The sequence below is a fragment of the Polypterus senegalus genome, chromosome 5, assembly GCF_016835505.1.
Source record: "Polypterus senegalus isolate Bchr_013 chromosome 5, ASM1683550v1, whole genome shotgun sequence".
Taxonomy (NCBI): domain Eukaryota; kingdom Metazoa; phylum Chordata; class Cladistia; order Polypteriformes; family Polypteridae; genus Polypterus; species Polypterus senegalus.
Genome location: NC_053158.1, coordinates 34,626,700 through 34,644,744, shown reverse-complemented (window position 1 = coordinate 34,644,744; position 18,045 = coordinate 34,626,700). Strand labels below are relative to the sequence as shown.

Genomic DNA, 18,045 nt, shown 5'->3' with positions numbered 1-18,045 from the left:
ATCGGAATAAGACATCTTGTTTTAATCTAATTAGGACTCCCCAATAGTTTTGCTTTTTTATGCTATTTATAACTATAAACAGTACATATGTTTACATTCCTTTTCTGTTTAGATGGCTATATAACCAAAGCATGATGGTGAGCAATTTAGCAAAAATAACAGCAAATTGACAATTGAGGAAAGGAAAACTGGGGAAAAATTAACAAACAAACAAAACAAAACAATAAGATGTGGAATACTGATGTTTGTTCATGTACTCTGCATAATTATATTTAGTCTCCACCAAAAATGGCGCCAAGCATTCACAACTTAATTTTTCCCAAATCTATTTCGGTCAGAAATCAGCTGCCTGCGTCACCGTTTGAGCGCATCCTTACATGGCGGCTCTGTCCTCAAGTCATTCCAAAAGTCCGTAGATTTGTTTTTTTTTCTTAAACCAGAGCTCCTACGTACCTTTTAAATATCAGGAAGAAAACACGGAGCCCAAAAAGTATTCTAGGCAATGTTTTGATATGGTAGCCAAATCGATAACCTCCATGTTTTGGCAAGTGTAGGTTAGGCCATTTCTATTGTGATAGCCTTAAGAACCGTTAAACAAACCCCAAAGCTTCCCCTGTTCTGCCCCATGCCCATTATTTATTGAAAAATTAAGTGACTTGACCAGGAAAGAGGAGAAAAAAATAATAAGAGGGAGCAGTAACTGTCCTGCTAAAAAGATGGAAGCTAGAAGTGTTTCAGTTACTGTACATTTGCTACTGCATAAATACTCCAAAGTGAGCCTGAAGCCACTCGTTCGAGGCCACATGTGCTCACTTCTTCAGGAGTAAAAGCAAATTAAAAAAAAAAAAAAAGGTCCTGACAAAATGAATACTGTGGGTGCCAGTGGTTTAGCTCAGTACTCCTCCTGCTGCTGAGCTTCTTCATGGACCTGCTCCTCCTGGTCATCTTGAGGTTCAGCATGTCCTTCCTGTGAAGACAGGGATACATCATCTTACTTCTAGGCAAAGACATTTCCAAAAAAATCACACCATTCCCAAACATATACATACTTGTCCCACATTTGAGCGTTACTTTTCGTTCTCTTGCTTTGTGTGAAGTCATCCCCAGGCCACACAGAACGATGAGCCACAGGCAAGGCCCTGCTGACTTCCTGGGCAGCTTCCAAGAGACGGTTCTCTGGCGCAAGGTGGACAGTTAATGAGGGGTGTGCTGTTACATGTAATGGGGTGGGGGCCATTTTGACAATCCCCCCCGAGTATTTAGATTACAACTTGCAGTGTAAGATTACACTAATATTTTCACCCTCACTCTGTCATTTGAATGATTACTGAGGATTAGTGCTTAAGGTGCTGTAGCAGCCTGTAAAGCATCGAGCAGACACTACTGCCCAGTGCCCACCAACTGTGGCACATGACGACCCAGACTTCAACCCAATGACTGAGGGTCTCTTTTCATTTTCTTAGCCATACTATGTCCACCCTATACTTTTAATAACACAAATAATCAAGGTGCTTACTCTGATTAGGACAGAGGCAAGTCAATTGGCCCTTTAGCTCATCTTTGCAGGTCGTTTAAACTTTCCAAGAAACACTTCTTTGATTTTGTGTTTTAATTTTCAGTTTGAGGCAACAGGTAGGTGAGGACATTAATGATCTCGACATGGGCACAAATTTATTGAGATCACACAGTCACATATTCAGCTTGGTTGGGAGGTCAAATTATGAAAATGGCTACGCATCACACATGTTGTCTGTGGCGACAGCCCGATGAAGCCAGCAGGACTGTATCATCTGCAAAAAGCAGTTTAACTGTCTCAGAGTCTTCCACACGATTGAGGAAGGCAGGCAGCAGGAGATTGACATGCAGTCACACAGACATTGTGCCAGCCAGTCATGGTGAAGAGAGAGTTGAGACTAGGGAATCCATTCCCGGGCTCCTGGAAACGGCCAAGCTCTCATATATAGCGTGTAAAAGTGTAAAAATCAATCAAGAAATAACAGAGTTACAGCTGAAAATAATTAAGTGGCACGGTTTTTTGGCCCACAGTGTAGTGTGTTGCAGATTGATTCAGTCAACCAGCAGCAGTTGTCAGTCTCCCGGCTCCGACTAAGATTGAGTATGGTGGACTGGGAAGAGTCTGCACTCTGCAGCTCACGAATGCCGGGACAGGGCAGACTTCATTGACGTCTGTCAGACAACAGCTTTGAACAGCAACTTGAAGTTGCAATGCGTCAGTCTGTTGCATCCGCATTATCTGTGCCAAGGAACTTGCCATCACAGAATGATGACAAGAAACTGGATGCATCAGTAAAAGATGAAATGGTGCCGTTTCAGGGCAATGGCAAGCGCGGGCGTTGTTTAGAACAAGTGTATCAGTATCTGATCAGGTAGATTGCGTTGCATTCAAAAACATTTTTTTTAAAGGTTAGTTCATCATATATCCTCCCTATGGCAATTGCCACTTGATTGACATACAGGGCGGCCAGTCTAAGATCTCTTTTCTTCTAACAAACTGGTCATCCCACATGCACCCATACAATCCGATTATGATTCAGACTACGAATGCCATGAATGTAATTACCCCGATCTACATGCTGTCAAATAAACGAACCACACACCGTGGCTTCGCCTCTGACGCTGACGTCCGATTCCCGGGAGGGGGTGCAGTGAGTGTGTACTCCTGATGAGCCCAGAATTGGGGTGAAACATGTGTTGTGCACTCTTTGCATTATTTGACAGTACAACTTTGCAACATTCTATGATCTGATTCTCGCAACTGAAGAGGGCACTGTGGCGGATGTTTACCGACACAAGCGTTACCTGGTAGGTAACCACCCATACAATCAAATTGTGATTAAGACTACGATTACCATGAATGTAATTACCCCGATCTACATGCTGTCAAATAAACGAACCACACGCTGTGGCGCAACGTAAAGGGCAAAACGCTTTGCATTATTTGACAGTAAAACTATGCAATATTATATACTGAGATATATATATATATATACTCACCTAAAGGATTAGTAGGAACACCATACTAATACGGTGTTTGACCCCCTTTCGCCTTTAGAACTGCCTTAATTCTACGTGGCATTGATTCAACAAGGTGCTGAAAGCATTCTTTAGAAATGTTGGCCCATATTGATAGGATAGCATCTTGCAGTTGATGGAGATTTGTGGGATGCACATCCAGGGCACGAAGCTCCCGCTCCACCACATCCCAAAGATGCTCTATTGGGTTGAGATCTGGTGACTGTGGGGGCCATTTTAGTACAGCGAACTCATTGTCATGTTCAAGAAACCAATTTGAAATGATTTGAGCTTTGTGACATGGTGCATTATCCTGCTGGAAGTAGCCATCAGAGGATGGGTACATGGTGGTCATGAAGGGATGGACATGGTCAGAAACAATGCTCAGGTAGCCCGTGTCATTTAAACAATGCCCAATTGGCACTAAGGGGCCTAAAGTGTGCCAAGAAAACATCCCCCACACCATTACACCACCACCATCACCAGCCTGCACAGTGGTAACAAGGCATGATGGATCCATGTTCTCATTCTGTTTATGCCAAATTCTGACTCTACCATTTGAATGTCTCAACAGAAATCGAGACTCATCAGACCAGGCAACATTTTTCCAGTCTTCAACTGTCCAATTTTGGTGAGCTCGTGCAAATTGTAGCCTCTTTTTCCTATTTGTAGTGGAGATGAGTGGTACCCGGTGGGGTCTTCTGCTGTTGTAGCCCATCCGCCTCAAGGTTGTGCGTGTTGTGGCTTCACAAATGCTTTGCTGCATACCTCGGTTGTAACGAGTGGTTATTTCAGTCAAAGTTGCTCTTCTATCAGCTTGAATCAGTCGGCCCATTCTCCTCTGACCTCTAGCATCAACAAGGCATTTTCGCCCACAGGACTGCATACTGGATATTTTTCCCTTTTCACACCATTCTTTGTAAACCCTAGAAATGGTTGTGCGTGAAAATCCCAGTAACTGAGCAGATTGTGAAATACTCAGACCGGCCCGTCTGGCACCAACAACCATGCCACGCTCAAAATTGCTTAAATCGCCTTTCTTTCCCATTCTGACATTCAGTTTGGAATTCAGGAGATTGTCTTGACCAGGACCACACCCCTAAATGCATTGAAGCAACTGCCATGTGATTGGTTGATTAGATAATTGCATTAATGAGAAATTGAACAGGTGTTCCTAATAATCCTTTAGGTGAGTGTATATATATATATATATATATATATATATATATATATATATATATATATATATATATTTATCATTTTTAATGTAGGTAGATCATTTCAACCTGCTCATTTTAAAAGTAGCTCGCAAGCCAAAAAATTGTGGGCACCCCTGAACGAGATACATGTACTTATATGACAGCATGAACTGCTTGTACATAAGGTTAGTCTTTTATTGGTGTCAACATATTGCAGTAGTTTTATTAAAAATAAGTGTTGGTCGTTATAAAACTGTTCACATGCGAGATGCACACTGTGTCATTCCTGAATTCCCAGGAATGGATTCCCTAGGTGAGACGCAAGGCAAAGCTCTCGCTTTACTCCCCAATCTACATTCTTTCCCTCACCTTGGTCACAAGCTTAGGGCACTGACTGAAAGAACTTGGCTGTGGATCTAAATAGCAGAAATGAGTTTCCTTTGAAGTGTGGTTGGGTTAAGCTATAGATATACGCCACCGCCGCCGCCACCTCGCACTGAAAGGAGCCAGTTGAGGTCCGATTAGGATGCCTCCCTGCAGAGGGGTTTTAGGCAGGTCCAACCAGGAGGAGACCTTGGAGCAGATCTAGGACAAGCTGAAAAGATTACATCTCTGGGGTGCCCTGACATCTCCCCTGGAAGAGTTGGAGGAGCAAAAGGCACATCGACATCTTTACTTAGACTGCTGCCCCTGTGTCAGATGAATGGATATATTTGTGCATTGTGGCCATTTACAGCATATCAGGGCATTTTGGGCTTCACCACCAAAAGCAGAAGAACTACTACCTGCCAGGTAAATAAATACGTACTTGAACTACTGTTTATTTAATATGTTGAATGATGTAAGAGAATGGAGAGTTAATCATGTTCCATTTAACTTAAAATGCCTGAATCCAGAGGAGAGCTGAAGAAGTGTTCATGAAATAAAAGCCAGCAATTTTGACAGACAATTTAAACTAAACTACAATTTAGGGCAACAAAATGAAGGATATTTTGGAACACGATGAAAAAGAAAACTGGCAAGCACTGTAACTAGCGCTTAATCACCAGTTCAAGTACGTAAAACGAGCTGCAGAAAAATTAACAGAGCTGAAAAAGAAAAAGCCAAAGCAGCCGTTACTGAAATTGCCTCGAAGGTGAGGCATGATGGTATCATCATCTCCTCATGAAAAAAAAAAAGTTCTTCACTGGGTGACACTGCAAGATAACAGGTTAGAAATTAAAAAAAAGAAAGAGAGACACCAACAGACTTTGGGAATAAAATGTTAGTGAAAGTAAATTCACGACGAGGTGAACGTTCTGAGGGGAAAAAAAAAAAAAGCTATACACAATCCAAAACTTACGACTTCACGGGCCGGGTAGCCATGGCTGCCTTTGAAACTGGACCACTGATAAGTGAGTTGGCAAAGGACTGGATCATTGACAAGTGTACAGAAATATCTGCTCTACACACCAACAACAACATGCCTCCAGTTTTACAAGACGGAGCAAACTGTGATAATAAAAGTCGACTGATTTCTTTACATTTTCAACCAAAAAGAAAAATTATAAAGAGTCTTAAACAAGAATACCAGAAACTTTTAACCGCGTGTCTCGCTGAAACTAAAACTAAAGCTTAAAATCTGCTCAATTCAATATTCTGGTATTTCATATATCAGATAAACGTATAGCTGCCTTTCCATTTAACGTTTGCCATGTTTAACAATTGTCTGTCTGTTTGGTAAAGCTATATTTCATCCAGAAGAGAATTTGAAAATCGTAATGTCGAATCACAACCATGACACCGTCCCAGAGGTTGAGATCTTCCACTGACAGACCAGAAGGTTTTTGCTGTTCATCACAGTAATACGTGGTCAGTATATTTGACAACAACCACCCTATATATACACACAAAATAAAAGTTTAACAAAGTTTAAGCATTTGTAGCTACTCACGCGCTCCTCTTTTGTCACATTTCTAAGGCACCCCAAAGCTAAAAGGCAGCTTTGAGAGACTGGAGGATCAATACTGTACCCGTGTGAAGCCTAAATGGCAGGAGATCACTGTACCTTTGACTGCAGAGAGGTAAGTCATACCGTTCTGGCACCAAGCAACAGGTTGGCCGCATGGCATATCCTAAAATCACCTTTACCTGTGGTCTGTACACTACAGTCAAGGCTGCCTTATTCACCCTTGATGGCAGATGCTGGCCCCGTGATCTGTCTCCAGGTAGCCTATTTAGAAAAACAACTGAATATTCCTGCAGCAAACACGATCTTATTCATATAGGATGCCATATTTTAATGATAAAGCTCAAACTTAAAAAAAAAAAAAAAAAAGCCTTTTGTTAATGTAAATGCAAAATAAAAAAATCCAAAGACAATAACAGGAGCAGAACTTTCTTATAAAAAGCGACTGTCCTGCTGTGAGTATTACCTCGCTCACTTTGAAGGCATTGTTCCGTCTCCCTGCTGCGCATATTGTGGACAAGAAAGGATGTTTCTTCTGCCCTAGGGCACCACAGCAAAAATTCAACATTTTTATAAAACACACACATTGCACACCAGGTACACATTAAATATACATTGACCAGAAAGAAGCTCAAAGCGAGAGAGAGGTGCCCACAGTGAACAGAGTGGTGCCCACAGTGAACAGAATGTTTCAAACAAAACACATTTTTAAATATGCTATACAGGATTATTAATATGTTCAAAGGCCTGAATCTGCTTTATGACAAAAGGCTGTTGTGTACTACAAGGCCAATTACTGTTTTACACGACCAAGAAAGAGGGTGGAGGGAGAGACACCAAGGTGACCAAGTATGGGGAGCTCCACAAAACTGAACAGAAATCGGGAACTAGATATGTTAGAGCTCTTTGTACAGACTACCAGTTCTTCAACGTCACAAAAGTAAGTCTGCAATAACCTTTACTTTTTACAATCCAACCCATTTCAAAAGGTCATCTGCAGACTTAAACCCAATGCGTCTCAGATAGCATTTGAGGATTACGGTCCCTAACTTTACTCCCAGTACAATGTTCTTCCTGCACTTGTCCAGCACAGCTCTTTATTTTTGTTCAGTCCTGTCAAGCTCCTCACATGTCACATATTCAGACTAGCAGGTTTCACAGAGTAAAGCGTAGTTTTCATGTCCTCTTTAGCATGTCTCACCTGGTCTTCTGCTGCATAAAGAACTTCCATTAAACGCTCCACAAACTGGGCACTCTCTTGTCCCTGGTCCTGACAAAGTAACTCAATTTCTCGAAGTTTTCCAAAATAGAAATCCCGCTCCTTTTCCACACCCTCAAGTGCAATTTTTAATGAATTCACCTGTAAATCAAGAAAAGCACTTCTGTTACTAACAGTTTTGAAGTCACATTAAAAAGTCTTATAACAAAACAGTATCTCCTTATTCCACTAAGGGAAACCAGTTCTGGACAGGGCAGCCACTTAAAAACAGCAGCAACACACATTGGGGACAACTGTGTGATGTGCAGCTCAAGCCCTCGAGCATCAAGCTGCCTTCTCTACCTGTTAAACCTTTGCATTTGTCAAACGCAGCAGATGTATTACAACACTTTAGTTCTAAACTATTCATACAGCAGAACATTTTCAAACCCTTGTAATCTGATTCAGGGTGGTGGGAGGCCAGAATCTCTCATGGGTGCAAAGGGTACAAGAGAGACCCGACGTAAATGGAAATGTTGATTAAAACAAAGTTCTATTAAAGTGGTGGCCTTGACTGATGCACACTACACAATACACACCCAAAAACTTTTCAGTCAAGTTTTAATGTCCCTCTATAGCCATCTGGCTGAAGAAGGTTGAAGGAAATTCAATTCATTTGATGTTCACTAAAACATTAACACTAATTATTTTGCACTGAGATAATCAATGAAAACAAATTACAATGCAAGACATTCTTATAATCAACGCATATTAAACATTCATTAAAACACATCCGATTTCTCTGGCCTAGAAGTCAAAATGACTACTATAAATGTAACTAACCGTCATACTAAACCCAGTTGCAGGATTGCGTGGCAGCAAAATATAAGCGGTCAGAAAAATAAGGCTACTGATTTACTTTCTGATGTTAGAAGCTGTTTTGTTTTCTGGGCATACAGTAAAATGTTTGTGACTTTTATTCTAATGAAGGGCTATGGCCAGACTGCCATGAAAAGACATCCAGTATACTTAGTGATACCACAACACTTAAATCATCTGCCCATCTCTTTCAAAAACACATTACCGAGGCTGCATGCACGCTACCACATTTTCATTTACAAAGCAAGTCTTTAAACAAAAATGATCTCCATCCACACTAGAGTTCACACACAGTTTACCAAAAGATCCCTGTCCACACTGAAATGTCCGAAAACGCATATGGCGTAGACCTTTACGTACACTGGGGATGCATGCATTGGTGTCAAACTCCTTCAAGGAACCGTGTAGTGAAAAATTCTAATTGAAAAGGAAAATGACATTCGCATGTGCTTTACGTGCTTTACGCGCTCTTAAGACTGTCAGCATTTGCAGGACTCATTCGTAGAAAAAGAAAAAATCTTCTTTAAAGAGCCGGAATGAATTGACCGCATGTCACGTCAATGCGCAGATTACAGTTGAAAGTTACACTCCTCACAACTGGCAATGGGTCTCTTGTGATTAAAGTGACAAATTAAAAGGGTTTCACTCAATGTTTAATCACCACATCTCTGCTTTACTGCATTGTGCGTTTGTGTCTCTGTCCTATAATATTTTCAGCTTGGCTGCATCCTACACCCATCCACTTCATTATGCGGCCAGTTATTTAATTTTGCAGCAGAATGAGCTCCTCCTTAATGAAAAGAATAAGTTTAAGTATCAAAAGTTGACTAGAAGCTATCAACCAAGTTATTTACAACCTGATTTTCTCCGAGCTCTGAATGTTCCACTACAACGGCAACACCACCTGCCACTGGATTTATCGCAGAACTGTTGTGACTGGTAAAAAGTTGGCATTTGACACATGTGCGCAGCATTCAAACTTTATAAAACAAAATTTAAATGCATACAGGTAAACAGCACATCAAGCACATGGGAAAGCAACTCTTTCTTACTGGCTTCTGTTATAAAATGTGTGTTGTTTTCTTCCATGACGGGTGACTGGTAAGAGAATTAGCTGTTGTAACAGAAGAGATCCAATCAAGGGAGGGCCATGAAATAAGCAGGAACCAATCAAAGCAGATTAGAGTATCGTTTTTGGAAAACTCTGTTTTTGCTCGTCCAAACCAAACAGCCGATGCTGCGTTTTCAGAAGTATATGACTCTGGAGAGCCTTTTTAAAAGTCATCATTTTCAGGGGTCAAAACTGATGGAGAAGTGCGGATAAAAGGTGAAAATGTAGACAGATTTAAATAAAAACACATTAGTGTGGACAGGGCCCAAGTCATGAAGCTATTATAGGAGAAAAGGAAAGCAAGAAACAAATCGGTGTATATCCTCCAATTACACGGCACAGTCAAGCACACAAAATTATGATAAGCAAATTATCTCCTGCTTTCCAAATGATGGCTGGCATCACTTACACGATTACATCCCTAGTGAGTAAAATAAGTTCACAACATTATAAAGCATACTATACAAAGGTTCAAACTGGTATTCAGAGTTACTGTCTAGACATTAGTCATCAATAAGTTTGATCCTGTGGAGGTTTCAAATGGGTTATGTTGAAAAAAAGTAGTGGGAAACTTGTGCAAACCAACAGAAAGGGTAAGTATATTTAGCCATTCACAATCAACCCAAATACCCAAATCCCCAAATCCTGTTGGTATTCTCTGCTGTACAACAGAACGGCCGAGTCGTTACCTGTTCGTTTAATTGAGTGACCTGAGCCTCCAGTTCTTTTTCTCCTTTTGCTGGTGGTGCAGTTGCTGGTATCTTTTTAGCAGATGAAGGTCTGGATGAAGGTGTTGTGGGTTTTGATGCTGGACTAGACTTAGCAGCGCCTATTTAAAAAAAAAAACATAAAAATTGTAATTTCTGGAAGGACACAAAAAGCCTTGAAGGAAGTCTACTAAAAGCTTGAGAGCTGGTCATACACAGACATGCATTCATCTTTAAAATACTTGCTTCAGTGTAATAACTTGTGACACCTTGACTAGTACATTCAGAAATGTGGCCTCTCTCAGCACACCATCACCAACAAAGACAGCCAACACGTCCTTACCTGATACTTAGACATTTAAGTAAGCAGTATATAAAATAAATACATTTGTAATTCAGAATCATTTTCTATTAACATGAAAGGCAAATAACACTTTACAAAACTTGGAATGGTGGGGCTATTTGTAGAGGTTAGATTTTAGAGATTTTATTATACATCGACAAGCCATATAACTTGCCTTAAATGCATTATACAATTACAGAGGATACAGTCACACACCTATCAGGCTGTAACTTGAACCCTCCAATATTACAAATACCATCACATTTAACAAACAGCAAACTTCCATATGTTGGGCTTCCCAGGACTATTGCTAATTCATATTTGAAAAGATTAAGTGAAGGTGTCGCCATCTCTTCATTTGCCTTGGGTGGTTCAGAAACGGGAGGCTAAACACAACACAATCGGCAGCTTCAGTGAGATGCACATACGGCCACACCAGTGGTGACTGCCGCTCCTCCCCATGCCTGCCTCTCATCATATAATACAAGTTTACTTCAACCCAGGAAAAATAAATAAATAAATAAGACAAAGTTTAAGGCACAATGTCTCGGCCGAGTAGCCATCATCAGGCATATTAAGCTTTTTGTCTGCAGCCGCCTTTTTATCTTTATCTTTTTACCCTTTTACAGATGGACAGTGACAAAAGCCTTCTCAAACTGTATGGCTAATTAAAAATAAATAGCGCCTTGGTCAAATAATAACAACATGGAAGGAGTCCAATGAATTAACTCCTGAAAAACTCAAGTCCTGGGAGTACATTTTAAATTAAGAGAGATTGACAGGAAACTAAGCTTTAAAGTTTACACAGCCACCAAAAAAACTATGTTAATATTATTTTTATTGGCATATTCTTTATTTCCTTTTTTAATTTTTGTGATATGCATTGTGGGACCCCCAAAGTACAATTTAAAGCATACTGTATTTAAAGAAATGTATTCCTATAGCTTATAATGCAGTCTTAGTAACAGCAGACAGACGAGTGGAGTTACGCCAAAGAGCAGAAGGCAGCTTGCTCTCTCATGCACACCGCATTGTCTAAGGTTTCTTGGCTATGCTGTATTTCAAGCTAGCCATATTATTATTCACCTCGATACAGTTCAAGAAGTTTTAGTTTCTATTTATAAATATTTCAGCAGTGCTCTAAAAAGATTACAAATTGATTAAAAGATAAAAATATCAACCTGCAGCAAACAATAAAACAGTGAAACAGAAAGCCTAGAGTGCCTAATGTCATCACGAAGATGAACTAATGAGAAGGTCAGTACAGTAGTAGCTGTGCAGATGGGCTACTCAAACTCAAATGCATTACTAGACATTGTCTTGCATATCTTAACATATCATTTATTCATTTTACTCTGATATGAAAGGTTTTTATTGGAGATTTATGTTTGCCATTTCAAGTTTTATGACTGGATGAGCTGATTACACTTTTCAGATTTAAAATGTGGAAATGCCCCCACAGCCACATTAAAATGCTGCGTAGGGGGGATTTATATTACTCAATGCAGGACATTCTTCTGCACCTTCACCAAGGACTTTCAGTGAAAAAAGAGGTGGAGTGATGTGTTGTATGGAAGAGATGCGGGTTCTAATACGGGCAGCTGAATTCTGAACAAGCTGGAGTTTAAGGAGAAGCTTATATATGGAAGACCAAAGAGAAGAGAATTACAATAATCAATGCAGGAAGTGACCAAAGTGTGAGTAAGGATAGTGGTGCTATTTAGTGTGAGGGAGTGTCACAGGTGTGCAAAGCAACAGAGATTAACAAAAAGGACCCTGTAACATTATTGATATGGGATTCAACAGACAGAATACTATCAAAGATAACCTGAGGGGAGGGGTAGACTGAGGTACCATCAATTTTAATGAAAAAATATTACATTTTGATAAAGCAGACTTAAAGCCAATAAGGAGAACCTTTGTCTTATGGCTACTGAGTTGGAGGAAATGGGGAAAAAAAACAAAGATTTTATTTCAAGTAGACAATCATTGAGGCAGGAAGGAGGAAGCACAGAGTTGGGCTTTGTAGAGTCTGCATAACAATGGAAATTTCTTAAAAATGCCACCTAAAGGGAGTAGATATATGAAAAACAGTAAGTGGTCAAGCACCGATTCCTGGGGACCACCACTAGTGACTGTGAGGAATTGTGGCCAAGAGTTTTTTAAGCTGAACAAGAAGCAAGTATGATTAGACAGGTATGTAGTAAACCAAATAAGAGGGTGGCAGCTAACCGATTCCACAAAATACTATGTGATACAGTAGCAAAGGCAGCGCTCAGATCAAGCAGGACAAGGACTGTTAAAAGCCTAGCATCAGAGGCCATCACTAGGTCTTTAGTGACCTTTACCAAGGCTGTAAGGCTCTTTCAGGACTAGAAAGCCACACTGAAACATCACAAACAGGTTGTCATCTGTGAGATGTGCATTAAGCTGTGCTGCAACTACTTTTTCAAGAATACAGGGCAGTAATTATTAGTTATCAAAGACAGCACCAGATTTCTTTAAAATTAGACTTATTACTTAAGGTCTAAAGAAACAAATCCAGATTAAGTGTACCAGTCAAGAAGGCATGGGATCAAGTTGACAAGTGACAGATCTAGATTTATGAATAATATGAGAAATTTCAGTTTCAGCGTGCATATTCAGAAGTGAATAGATAAGGGGGGGTCAGCTGAAATATTTAAATAAGAATTGTATGGTGTACGTACTGAAGATGCTAGCTGTTGGTAAATATTATTAATTTTGGATATTAAAAAAAAGGTCAGGAATGAGTCGCATGTAATTTCATCTCATATGTGTTGCACTGCTACATCAGGAGGGGCCAGAATTCTATTAATAGTGGAAAGCAAAACTCTTTGTTACTATCAGACATGATTTGTTTAGAGTAATAAGCAGTTTTAGTTGCAGATAACACATCTTTGTACAGACACATGTGCTCATGATACATTTCTATGTGCACAATGAATCAAGTTTTTATGGAGATTTTTTAAGTGATGTCCATTCACTTTAAACTGCCAAAGCTCAGGAGTAAACCAGGGAGCAGAGTGTGTGAAGAAAACAGTCTGGGATTCTAGAAGTGCAAATGTGTCCAAAATGGTGGAGTCTATCATTGTAGTAAGAAACCAATTCATCTAGAGTAAGTAAATCTTCACTGCCAGTAAAGGTATCAATTGCTGCAGTCAAGACAGAGATATTTATATTTTTTATGTTACGATAACACAAATAGCATTGTTGTTTAAGTTTGAATAATGGCAGATTAACACTAAATGAAACTAAATATGTGAATTAAATTGTAAAAACTTAAACATATTACCTGCTGTCGGCGAGTTTGCATGATGGGACTTCTTTGGAAGATTAAAAATCTGTTCTCCAGGGTCTGGGGGAGGGATTGCATCTTGACCTTGTCTCGCTTCAACGGGATCATACTCCTTACCATCGTAGTTTGCATCAAAAAATTTCTTGAACCATTGGATAAAATCCAAATTGTCCTGAAACCTCCCTTTTACTAACTTTTCAACTGGGATGATCTGAAAATGAAGACATTGCAAGTTTAAGATGTAATAATATTCTAATATTAGTAATAAAACAAATATTATTCTGCCTTATTTAATGCATTAGGAAAATGCATTCAGAATTTATACACAAAATTTTACTAACTAGCACTTGGATGAGCCATGCATTAGAATGTCTACATTATTTGGGTTAAGCCCTCTTAAATCTTTTCTCAGGGTTATGGCTCTGGTGCCTTGCTCTGCTTAATCCACTTATGCTAAAATTCATTATATATGTTGATAGTAGTGTGCTGTGATATGGAAGAAAACCAACTGACACTTGTGTAACTATTGTCCAAAGTGTTTATCAAGAGTTTGTGCTGACTCACTTCTAGATCTGAATTAGCAAGTGCAGTACGCTCCCATTTCATTTCCTTTTTTTCTTTATCCTGTACTTCAATAAGGCCCAGTACTTCCTGACTTTGGATTCAACATGAGCATATCCATTTTATGTTTTTGGCAATAAATGGATTAGTAATCTGAGTTGCCAGTACAAAAGAATATGTTTGAACAGGACGTGTGAATATCTGATGTTTGGCTAAGAACGAGTAAATCCACATTTTGTCTCGGGTGATGTCAAATACTAGCGAGCGGTTGAAACACATACACTGAGTGCAGTGCAAAACAGTGTGGAAGGTAGATAGTAGAGTAACAACCACAGAATAATTGTGGGAGATAAGGCATAATAGAACAAAATGTTCGAAAAATCTCACTAAATAATATTTGTTGCTTTCATAAAGTTGAACTTTATAAACTAGGGGGTGTTCTGCACTTTATATACCAGCTTTATGTGAAATCCTTTCAATTGTCATTTAAAAAAACATTAAACTGGACCAAACAAACTCATACGGTCAGACATCAGGACAAAAAACTAATTGAACAGCATGATATTGCTGTTTGGTCTGTGAGAGAGCCACACTATGGTCATAAAGATTTCAGATCATGTATAGTATTATGTTGTTGGCCATAGCCCCATGGTGCTCCACAGACTTGAGGCTGAAGTGCTCCGGTGTTTCACTCACAGATAAGATTGTTTCCATAAATGTATATCATAGATGTCAAAGTGTATACTTAGTAGCATACTTTTGATTTGATTCCAAATAATTTCAACCAGATATTACCAATGACTAAAGCACAAGTTTATCAGAAAAGGAAAAAAATACGAGAAGATCATGCAGTCACCATGGGGAGGCCTTACATGATCCTTTCTGTGTGCCAGATATTAAATGAGATCAATAAATGGCTAATAAACCTACTAAATGAACTTGGTGGGTCAAGACAAGTTACAGTCCTTACTCCTTTAAAATGTGTTAGATACTTCATATTTCTGTTTAATTTCCATGGAAGTGGTGGGCACAAATGTCAGACCCTATTTGTCTTTCTTAAAACTTGAACACTTCACAGCTCAGATAAGAACCACTCCTTAAAGCTTAAAAGAAAGTAATGGATCTACATAGACTGATGGTTAAATCTGGAAACTGACCACTGCATTTTCCGCCTATAGAAAGAACACCTGAGAACGCTTGCTACATTTTAGGTATATTTGATGAACTCACCTTGTCCACATTCATCCTTTTAAATGAAGCTTGAAGGAGCTTAAAATTGTGAATGTATTCATGTTCTAGCTTAGCTTGGAATTTTACTTTCTTCAGGCTGATACAGCCAGGGAACAGCATATCCATAAACTGACAGTAAGCTGCACCTACAAAACAGGAATAGCATACAATTATGTTGAGTGTGAATCATTTTAGATTAAAGAAATCAGTATCAGACAACTTAAAACAATGCAACTCTAATAACAGTGGTCCCAGATTCCTGTGTCAAGAACAATTTAATAGCTTGTTTGGGGTCAGAATGTGGGGAGTAATTTGTAGTTATGTGAGGCACTCTCCTGTTTTTCCCTTAAAAAGACTTGAGGTCATTATTGCCATTCTCAATGTGCAAAGTGTCATCAAAGGTGCTTAGCAGGTCTGACAGACTCCCATTACATCTTATTGCCAGGAATCAGGGGACAAGAAATTCAAGTACTTTCAATAGGTTCTGTTAAGACATTACTGACATAGAAAGTATCTTAAAATGGGAATTTCAAAGACTACTCCTTCTTACACTTCAGGAAGACTGAACCTACACACTATGGCTCTATGGAGGAGTAAAACTTTGAGGCAAAATTTCAATGGCAGATTTTTTTGTTAAAATTTTCAAGATTTTTAAGCATCAACATATCTTTAAAAATGGAATGAGTTACCTTATTTTAGAAATAAAATACACAAAATACTTTGAAAGCCATTCTAGCTAGATCTATATTTCAGGAAATACTCAATTGCACTACATCTGCTAGGCAGGATGAGGCAGAGTAAGAACTGGTGGATATTCCTGTTTTAAGAAGCAAAGTTAGTTTGTACATGTTGTTACCCATTTTAAGAAAAAAAATCAATAAAAATATAAATACATTTTTATTGGCTATTTTGTCCAATAAAGATGCGAGTTGACCTTAAATTGGGTGTCAAACAGCAACAATGAAACCACAGTGGCAATGTAATGAGCTTACAGGAGGAGATTGCCATCAAACAAAATCCCAACACTAACATACATGCATGTTCAGAACTATGCAAAGATGTTTAGTGTTGTTTACATATACAGTGGTGCTTGAAAGTTTGTGAACCCTTTAGAATTTTCTATAGCTCTGCATAAATATAACCTAAACTATCATCAGATTTTCACTCAAGTCCTAAAGTAGATAAAGAGAAATCAGTTAAACAAATGAGACAAAAATATTATAGTCATTTATTCATTGAGGAAAATGATTGAATATTACATATTTGTGAGTGGCAAAAGTATGTGAACCTCTAGGATGATCAGTTTTTTTGAAGGTGGAATTCGAGTCAGGTGTTTTCAATGAATGGGATGCCAATCAGGTGTGAGTGGGCACCCTACGTTATTTAAAGAACAGGATCTATCAAAATCTGCTCTTCACAACACATGTTTGTGGAAGTGTATCATGGCACGAACAAAGGAGATTTCCGAGGACCTCACAAAAAGAGTTGTTGATGCTCATCAGGCTGGAAAAGGTTACAAAACCATCCCTAAAGAGTTTGGACTCCACCAATCCACAGTCAGACAGATTGTGTACAAATGGAGGAAATTCAAGACCATTGTTACCCTCCACAGGAGTGGTCGACCAACAAAGATCATTCCAAGAGCAAGGCGTGTAATAGTCGGCGAGGTCACAAAGGACCTCAGTGTGACTTCTAAGCAACTGAAGGCCTCTCTCACATTGGCTAATGTTCATGTTCATGAGTCCACCATCAGGAGAACAATGAACAACAATGGTGAGTATGGCAGGGTTGCAAGGAGAAAGCCAATGCACTCCAAAAAAACATTGCTGCTCGTCCTCAGTTTGCTAAAGATCACGTGGACAAACCAGAAGGCTATTGGAAGAATTTTTTGTGGACGGATGAGACCAAAATAGAACTTATTGGTTTAAATGAAAAGCGTTCTGTTTGGAGAAAGGAAAACACTGCATTCCAGCATAAGAACCTTATCCCATCTGTGAAACATGGTGGTGGTAGTATCATGGTTTGGGCCTGTTTTGCTGCATCTGGGCCAGGATGGCTTGCCTTCATTGATGGAACAATGAATTCTGAATTATATCAGAGAATTCTAAAGGAAAATGTCAGGACATCTGTCCATGAACTGAATCTCAAGAGAAGGTGGGTCATGCAGCAAGACAACGACCCTAAGCACACAAGTCGTTCTACCAAAGAATGGTTAAAGAAGAATAAAGTTAATGTTTTGGAATGGCCAAGTCAAAGTCCTGACCTTAATCCAATCGAAATGTTGTGGAAGGACCTGAAGTGAGCAGTTCATGTGAGGAAACCCACCAACATCCCAGAGTTGAAGCTGTTCTGTACGGAGGAATGGGCTAAAATTCCTCCAAGACAGTGTGCAGGAATAATCAAAAGTTACCGGAAACTTTAGTTGCAGTTATTGCTTCAAAGGGGGGTCACACCAGATACTGAAAGCAAAGGTTCACATACTTTTGCAATTCACAAATATGTAATATTCGATCATTTTCC

At 39.3% G+C, this 18,045-nt stretch overlaps 1 protein-coding gene across 3 annotated transcripts in view; it reads right to left on the bottom strand.

Annotated features, from left to right (window-relative positions):
• Window positions 1–421: 421 nt before the first annotated feature.
• mapre2 (microtubule-associated protein, RP/EB family, member 2) overlaps window positions 422–18,045 on the bottom strand; it is a 128,354-nt gene continuing 110,730 nt past the window's right edge. For 2 of the 3 annotated variants that reach the window (XM_039754490.1, XM_039754488.1), the window contains 5 exons: window positions 15,526–15,671; window positions 13,732–13,945; window positions 10,058–10,197; window positions 7,382–7,540; window positions 422–967 (listed from right to left, as the gene is read on the bottom strand). In XM_039754490.1, coding sequence (XP_039610424.1) covers window positions 893–967; window positions 7,382–7,540; window positions 10,058–10,197; window positions 13,732–13,945; window positions 15,526–15,671 — 734 coding nt within the window. In that variant the 3' untranslated portion in view covers window positions 422–892. Of the gene's footprint in view, window positions 968–6,646; window positions 6,721–7,381; window positions 7,541–10,057; window positions 10,198–13,731; window positions 13,946–15,525; window positions 15,672–18,045 lie in introns of all 3 variants that reach the window. The other variant, XM_039754489.1, reaches the window with a different exon arrangement.